This window comes from Leptonotus elevatus, chromosome 7 (genome assembly GCF_054856555.1).
Source record: "Leptonotus elevatus isolate MCC_2025b chromosome 7, RoL_Lele_1.0, whole genome shotgun sequence".
Taxonomy (NCBI): domain Eukaryota; kingdom Metazoa; phylum Chordata; class Actinopteri; order Syngnathiformes; family Syngnathidae; genus Leptonotus; species Leptonotus elevatus.
This window is the reverse complement of record NC_141245.1, coordinates 9,349,593-9,358,192: the sequence shown is the minus strand read 5'-3', so window position 1 is coordinate 9,358,192 and position 8,600 is coordinate 9,349,593. Positions and strand designations below refer to the sequence as shown.

General features: G+C 40.7%; 1 protein-coding gene across 3 annotated transcripts; it reads right to left on the bottom strand.

Moving 5' to 3' along the window:
- Window positions 1–171: 171 nt before the first annotated feature.
- On the bottom strand, window positions 172–7,748 carry taf15 (TAF15 RNA polymerase II, TATA box binding protein (TBP)-associated factor). 3 transcript variants are annotated; one of them, XM_086080980.1, is made up of 16 exons: window positions 7,600–7,747; window positions 6,914–6,938; window positions 6,792–6,825; window positions 6,584–6,698; window positions 6,426–6,498; window positions 6,140–6,294; window positions 5,859–6,063; window positions 3,285–3,319; window positions 2,770–2,802; window positions 2,507–2,616; window positions 1,721–1,850; window positions 1,541–1,639; window positions 1,399–1,468; window positions 1,229–1,317; window positions 998–1,136; window positions 172–551 (listed from the first exon to the last, which is right to left on the bottom strand). In XM_086080980.1, exons 1-16 carry the CDS (start codon window positions 7,607–7,609, stop codon window positions 512–514), a joined length of 1,362 nt encoding a protein of 453 aa, XP_085937106.1. In that variant the 5' UTR covers window positions 7,610–7,747; the 3' UTR covers window positions 172–511. The 3 variants fall into 3 exon arrangements, with proteins under 3 accessions (XP_085937106.1, XP_085937107.1, XP_085937108.1); XM_086080981.1 differs by lacking the exon at window positions 3,285–3,319 and having other exon boundaries at window positions 7,600–7,748; XM_086080982.1 differs by lacking the exon at window positions 3,285–3,319 and having other exon boundaries at window positions 6,426–6,500; window positions 6,595–6,698; window positions 7,600–7,748.
- Window positions 7,749–8,600: the final 852 nt, after the last annotated feature.

Below are 8,600 nucleotides of genomic sequence, written 5' to 3'. Positions count from 1 at the left end.
CGCGTGAAGGTGACTAAAACGCGCACGCCTGCTCCTTTGTACAGCTGAGCCAAAATTATCTGAAGTTTCCTGCCTAACAAGCTTATTTTTGTGTGTGTAAATGCAGCCTCAAACCCAATTAATGTTTCAGATTTCCATGTTCTTCAAAGTACTTTAGACAGAACACAAAAATAAAGATCACAGTTTAATGTTTGTTGGGGGAAGAAAAACAAAGTAAAACATTTTATTCCGTTCATACAAAACAATGGTACGAAGTCTATCAACATCTGCACCTAGGACAGAAAATTAAAAGATGTACAAAGAAATAAAACAAATCCGTCTGAACACTTGCCGCAGCCAGCGAGTCCTTGTCATAGTACAAACCACCCTCACATACTGATTGAATAATATTCTTGACTCGCTGTCGTCTATGAAAATGGGCACAAGTCAAAATGTCTGTTTTATCCCACTTTGACAAAGCTCTTTCTATGGTGGACTCTGTGGCTGGAGTGATATCCATCTGCGCGACACTTTAATATGGCCGGTCTCGTCTGTCATCTCTCCGGTCACCTCTGAAAGACAGATTATAGAATCATATTACAAAAATGGACAAAATAAGTGTGAACCATCATTAATCCAAATCTACACTGAATCTTTTTTTCTTTTTAACAGCTAACATCGTCATGCCGTCAAGTTGTGCAGAACTTTCCCATTCCATACAATTGCAGATCATATTTTATTTAAAAAAAAAATGCTGCTTTTCATATAAAACTATTTGGAAAAAACAGTTCAGTCTTTCATTAAGCTTCACAAATCAAGTGGATGATGCCATCTGCTGGCACAGGAAGCTAAACCTACACAGAAATGTTTACTGCTCACTCCTACTATTTAAATCTGAATTCTGAAATGTATAACCAATGTTTAACAATTGCTTATTATTTCTAATAATGTATTTTTTTTTTTATATAAGCATAGCTGACTTTCTGCTCATCAAGGGAAAATAAATTAATATACCAACCTTCCTCCCATTTTGTATCCCCCTCCATATCCACCACCACCACGGTCACCACCATAGCCGCCCCGGTCTCCGCCACGGAATCCTCCACGGCCGCGGAAACCACCTCCTCTGTCACCATAACCACCTCTGCCGCCACGATCTGCAACACAAGTGAATTTTTTCAACTTTCAACAAGTGCACACATGCAGCCAAAAGAGCAGATGATGATTGGGGGAGACAGGAAGCTGGCACCTCCAAATCCTCCTCCTGCGTCTCCAGGTTTGGGGGCACCACACTTATTACACTCTTGTCGCCGCGCAAAATTCATGTTGCCGCAGGAGCTGAAAACACAAAACGGGAAGATCTGAGTAAATCTGTAATGTACATCATGCGTGCACATTTATTGTCCATTGCAGACAAACCTGTTGGGGCAAGGCCAGTCTCCTCCCTTCATGTCAAAGCTGGGACCTCCACCGCCACGACCTCTGAAACCTGAGACAATAAGGGCGACAATATTAATGCGAACTTTGGATGTGTGAAATGCTTGTTACTACCGCTACTGACCTCGTCCACCACCACTCCCTCGTGTTCCACCCCGCTGTGTGAACTCAGCTCTGCGAGTGGCAAATGACACTTTGATAGGTTTTCCATTGAACTCTTTGCCTGCGACGACCAACGGGACCAGTTAGAAGATGCCGAATGTTGGAACCATTAGCAAGCATAGGTTGGTCTGTGTGCCGTTACCATCAAACCAGTCAATAGCAGCTTTAGCAGAAGGCGGGTCATCAAAGGACACTGTAGCTTCACCCTTTGGCAGGCCGGTGGCCTTGTCAGAGTAGAGGTTGATCATTGGTTGACCAGTCTTCTTATTCACCTGAAAAGTGCCAAAGTTCACAGCTTCTACTTCAGTTCGCCAGACTGTACCCCCTTTTGAAGCTTTCAACTTCTTGTAATCAAGTGCTTCTTGCATCAAGAAAGTTTTGATACCACACACACACAGCAGTGTGACATAATTGGGATGTTAAAGGGGAAGTCAAAAATTCTTTGTAGCCCCACTAGTTGTAACAATATTCTAATTGATGCTGTGTTTGTGAAAAATGAATTAAACAAAAAAAAAAAAAACACCTGTCTTGATCATCTCAGAGGGCAGCCATTTTGCTACTTTCTGCAGAATGAAAATTACATCACAGTGCCTAAAGGCTCAGGTAAACGACTAATCACAGCTCACCTGTTTTCTGAGTTTGGTCATGTGATGTTCACAAGCTGAGCCCGTGATTGATCGCTACATGAGCGCTGACCAACTGCGATGTCATTTTCAGTCGACAGAAAATGGCCGCCCCACGAGATGCATAAAAACGGGTGGATTTGCTTAAATTTATTTTCCACCACACATTAGCATCATCATTCCGTGTTTATTAGACTAGTGGGGCCACATAGAACAAAAAAAATGCAAAGACATTTTTTGACGTGACTTCCGCTTGAAGATGACATGAGTAGGTTCACCACCAGTGTAAACAACGAAGTCAATACCTTAATAATGCCAATTTGCTTGAAGTAGTCGCCCACTTCCTGAACCGTGGCATCTTCTCCCATGCCTTGGACAAAAATGGTGTTGTTGTCAGAGTTGTCCTGATCCCCAGCTGTGGAGAACAAGGGAAGATAAATGATCAGTAATCCTCATACAAGCCAACATAAACACTTTTAAATCGACTATGATAATTTTTTAGAAACAAACTCAATCTAATACCGTTTGTGATTTTAATCAATATGTCCAAGCACAATCTGATATTTACCAGAGTCATCCCTTGAGCCGTAGTCTCGAGAGCCTGGAAAACAGGTAAGAGGATGAAGAGCACATGAGCAAGGGATCTTTAACATCTCATTTTACTTCAATCACATCCTATCAGAGTATAACAATGTAGAAATTTAAGAAAGTCCATGTTTACAGTTCTGTTAGGGGTTTTCATACCGTAGGCTCACAGGCACCTTTCAACGACAGACTCATTCCGCTTTTTTTTTTTTAAACCACCAACTTTTCACGTTCTAGAAAGTTTACCTCTTCATCCCGGGAACACCTTTCATGCTAATAATAAAGCGTTGTCTCTTCATGCAACCATTACCATTATTTTACATCTCAGGCCCCATGTCTGTTACCGTATCTGTAGACTTAAGAGAAATCCGAATAACAATAAGTTGAATCCCTTGCGATCTTGGTGGCATTCAGAGATGCTTTATCCCCACTTTTCCTTTTGTGCTAACTCAAGTTTTTTCCTCCCCCACCGACACAGTTCTGATGCTCGTCACTTACCACCGAAATTTTTGAAGCCACCACGGTCACCACCTCTGCAGAGGAAAAATTGGAGATATGATGGCTTTTCCTTTGTGTCCCAACCGAGAGCTCAAAGCTCCCCTACATCCCATCAGTATGCACTCCTGCCAGGGTGTGTGACTATGTGGAATGTCTCACACGGGGAGCATTAGTCTTTGACAATTATCAGTGGACAGATGACCAGGTAGTTCTGACTCAAGCAGACGTGTGAAGTCAGTTTAACCAAGAGTTTAACCAATTTGATACTTGTTGCAGTTTTCTATCCAAAAAAATAAAACAAAAAACTAAATTAAAAAATTTGATGGTGTTGAAATGGCAAAGTGAGGCAAATTTGTGTTTTAACATGAGGGGCCAAATTGGTGAGAAGGGCTTGATACGCAATCTTCCACTGAGTGCGGTTTTGACATCCTTTAACTGAGGTCCTTGTTATAGTTCAATCACTGTCAACACCTGTAGTATAAAATGTAGATCCATGTTAACAGAACACACATGTTGGCCATTGTCAAACATACAATAGTTGAATGAAACCTGTTGAATGCGAAGCAGCTGACGACGTCGCTCCAGGTCTAACCGCTGCGTTTCAGCCAAGAGTCCCTTGTTCAAAAGCTACATGATCCTCAGAACACGGACAGACCAAAGTGTTTCACTCACACTTCCTCTCGAGATTCAATGGAACCTTGAAAGGCTTAGTTATTGGCATGTTAACGCTCCTCTTTGGTCGTGACTTTTGATTTGCGCAAATCTTACACCTGCGTGTTGTGTCATATATTCATGACAGTATTTAAGCCTTGCGGCACAAACGTTTCAAAAAAATAAATAAAAATAAAATAAAAAAAATAATCTCGTGTCTTCTTGTGTGACCCAGCATAGCAAAATGAGCCGGAACTTACAGATAAAATTCAGAATTATGAGGTAATAATGGTTCGATATAAATTTCACTCTCTTCCATTGATTAATTTAAGTTTTATTTACATGAAACAAACCTGTTCAAAAATTGCATTTTGTAAAAAAGGTACTCAACACAGAAGCCAGTAATTATCTCAAAATACAGTTTAGCAAAACAAACCGCTACACCATTTTCACGCATAGAACCCCCAACATACCTGTAACAGGTCTAACGTGCACGACTCCTTTTTGCCATTTCATACTTATTTTAAGAATCCTACATGAACTAAAATTAGGCTGGGAAACCGCAGGATTTTCAATAAACAATTACCATGAACTCTAGCGTAGCAACAATTTGTTGAGGATTCCAAAATACTGGCCTCTGACTGGGCTATCGCCATTCATTCAAGTATTTGCCAGCATGCTGCAGCAACTCCACCATGCCAACAACTATTTTTTTTTTTGTTAAACCTCATCTTTGAAATATGGGTAACAGTCATTTTGCCATGCTGGATCAAAAATGATAAAATAGTCATTTCTCACATCCTCAAATGCTGACAGTTTACTTAATGGCTTTAACTGCTGACCTGACTCATGTTCTCTAGTCTGGACACATTTAACAGTCTGGGGGAGGGGAATGAAATGAAACTACTGACATCCACTTGGAACCTTGTGCAGAATCAAAAACAGTCTGGCACTTCACGGACTGGCTAAAACACCTTTATGAAGAAGGGGGGAAAAGCCCAAGTCCTCTAAGAAGAGAGAATTGAGTGTGCATCTTGTCTTGTATTAAAAAAAAAAAATCATATGCCCGTTTACCCTCATCTTAAGAACCTGACTTATTTTCCTCAGAAACAATTGCTTAATAAAAATTTTTAGCGTTCCACAGATTGTCTTCCATGACAGGCATTGTGGCGTATTCCATGTTGATAAAACTCCTGCTGTAGTATTGGTACAATTGGTGTACCATACATCCCATCCCCATAATGACAACACCTTCACTGGTTTAACATTTTCTGAAATGCAGTTATGAGTAAGTCAGCAGTTATGAGTGTGAAGTGACCATTTAACCTTTCCTATGGTATTGAATACAGAGGGCCTTGGGTTAAAGACGCTTGCTCCCGACAAGTTTGCAAATGGCACATTTTCTGTCATACTTACCGAATTTCCATTTGACTTTCATATTTATAGCTTAGAAGGGTATTTTTTTCATACACATGACATTTCACTGTTACGAACAGCATAAAATGAATTAGTTTGTACATTGCACACCAACGCAAGAACGTCATGATGCAACAAAGGCACTATCGGTTACAACTGTACTTTTTCCATTCGTCTTATACAGTACTCATGTTTAAAAGGTGTTTCCAAACAAATGCTTACTGTAATTTTGAGTTTACTACTGCATGAACGTAGATTAGTCACAGATCGTGGAGTATTTCAATTTGTCTACACATTGAGATTATGTCACCATAGGAACAGAACTCTATCGTAAACCGAGGACCCCCTGTATACAAGTTTCAACTATATTAAAAGATCCACATAGAATTCAGGTTTTCAGACCTAATATAATGCATGTTGTTGATTCGAAGTTTGCTAGATTAAGTCGTGCGTCGTGTTAAAAAAAACATTCAAGTACCTTAGGGGTAGTGGCACTGTGCAACTTACCCCATACCAGGATGTCCGCCTCTTCCACCACGGTCATAGCCACCACTGCGGTCATAGCCGCCACGGTCATAACCGCCTCGGTCGTAGCCGCCACGACCTCGACCTCTGTAACCGCTGCTGCCGCCGCCGCCTCCTCCTCCTTCTTCTTCTTCTGACCGGTCTCCTTGGTCACGGCCATACCTTCCACCCTGTCCGCCACTTTCACCTATCACATTTGCAGAAAGACAAATAAGATCCACTTCTTTGGTGATACGACAACCTACAAATAGTGACTTCTTTACCTTCACTCCATCTTCCATAGCCACCACCGCTGCTTCCACCACCGCCTCCACCACTGCCTTGTCCCTGCCCACTGTATGAGCTTTGTTGGCCAAATCCATCACCACTTTGCCCTTGACCACCACCGTAGGACGACTGTTGTCCATACGACTTCTCGCTGTACCATGACACAAATGGGTCCGTTAACAGAAACAGTTCATTATTTCACCCAATGTAATGAGTGGCCATAAAGGCATGCAAAACAGAAAAACAAAAACTTTGTCCAACTTGTGCATTTAACAGGCTCACCCAGATGACTCCTGTCCATAATTATCGTAGCTTTGTTGCTGCCCATAGCCACTCTGAGACTGGCTAAATCCCTCTGTCAAAAAAAGAAAAAATATATATATATCATCATTTGACTTTGTACAAAGTCAACCCAGTTTAAACAAATCATTATACAATACCTTGTGATGCTTGTGATGCTTGTGATGCTTGTGATGCATCTTGCTGACCACTATAACTACCATAGCTTTGCCCCCCATAACTACCTGCACCATTTCCTTGGCCTTGACCATAACCCTATAAACACAAGAACAAGGACGTATTAGGTACACAATTTGTGGACACTGTACATCTAATAACAAATAATCAAGGGGTGACTTTAGATTTTACCTGTCCACTCTGCTGACCGCCATAAGAACCATAACTGGAAGACAAATTGTTTGACACAATTTAGTATCTCTAAAGATTTAAAACCTTCACGTGAAGAGAATAAAACGTCAATAGAAACTTACCTCTGTGAGCCACCATAACCCGAATCTGGAAGAACAGAATGTTTGAAAAATATTAAAATAACATACGCTCTTCATTGTAAAAAATAATCCAGTTACAAGGAAGGCAGCGGCTGAGCACGCTTTCCTTCACGATGTTCCGGTGAAAATGGCGGTCAAATGTGGCTACGACTAAACCTTGGATTGAGGCAAACGTTCAAACGCAAAATGAACTAATTCTAACAAAACGAAGAATTGGGATCAATGATGGTTCACAGAATATGCGCGCTGTTATGGAGCGTCACATATTAGTTAGATCATGCACATTAGCATCAACATTTGTTGACTTTAAACGGGAGACAACGGCTGAGTTATAAACAAAGAGACATTTATGCAGACGATCAGGCGCCTCAGGCCAGTTTAACTAGCGAAGAACGCAATTTTCAGGCCGACTTGAAATGAATACGTAGATTGATATTCACAAACGAAGAAAACTCGAGAATTTAACTAGCAAACGACAAATTAAGAAATCGACAATTTAAGCCCAAGTAGTTCAGCAGTTCAACAATGACAAATCCAGGAAGTAGACGGGCCCCACCTTAGGCCTCGCGGTGAGCAGGCTTGTTAGCCAGTTATTTAGTCACTTTCATTTTGCATTCACATCGAATAAATCAATCATCATGAAAAAATAAATAAATAAAAAATCTTACCGGTGGCCATTGTGCTATCTTAAAAATAAATGACGTGCTTCTCCAGAGAATCTATTGCATTAAAAAATAAATCCGCCCCGGTGACTGTCTGAACGCCACTCGGTTGAGTGCTAGGCTAACCTGCTGCACTTCCCTTATGGAGATTCTTCTTCTACCGGTTGAGATAGACGTAAGATCCAAATATTTTTTCTTCTACCGCCACCTACCGTTTAAGAGAGTTAGCGCGCCCTTGCTCTAATGCTCCATTTCGACATTACTGAGTAATTATGGATCCAAAACAAAACACCACACACCAGTCTAATGTCTTTGGTGTTCTCAAACAGCCCCTTACAGGAGGGAATGTTTTACAAGGACCCCTTGATAATAATACATGGTAATAAAATAATTGATAATAAAAGCATGTCAGGCAAGCTTTTAAGTTGTTATTATTAGGTGTAGACAGTCTACAACCAATGTTAGAGGCATTGCTTATCTTTTTAACTTGCAACCTAAATGTTCTGATTCATCAAATCATCCATTATCTGAAAGGCCCAAGGCTCCATGGGGCCCTATGCAAAATTTGATTTGGGGGCACTCTGTATAATGCAGCCAGTAGGCTACAATACAGTAGGCCTATTGATGATTGAACATTCATTGATGAATTCCCCTGAGCACAATAAACTGAAAATACAAATGTTACATCATAAGATTGGACTGGTATACAATATTCCAAGCGACAAAACAAAACACTAAATGGGATACAGAATACCATTAAGGCCTTCAAAAAACTACAACAGCAAAAAATGATAAAGTGAAAATAAATAATAATAATAATAAACTTTATTTATATATATATATATATATATATATATATATATATATATATATATATTTCGTATAAGTGGCCAAAATGAGCTTCCTCCGCAGGGTGTCCGAAGAGGGACTCAAAGTCAATCTGCTGCTCCTCTGCGTTGAGAGGAGCCAGGTGAGGTGGCTCGGATGCCTCCTGGACGCCTCCCTGG

What these genes read in the sequence shown, in the direction of transcription:
- taf15 (XM_086080980.1), bottom strand. An exon ending in CGCAGGAGGAGGATTTGGAG is followed by an intron (nt 1,137 to 1,228) that starts GTGCCAGCTTCC and finishes CTTGTGTTGCAG; the next exon opens with ATCGTGGCGGCAGAGGTGGT. An exon ending in GGATACAAAATGGGAGGAAG is followed by an intron (nt 552 to 997) that starts GTTGGTATATTA and finishes TCTGTCTTTCAG; the next exon opens with AGGTGACCGGAGAGATGACA.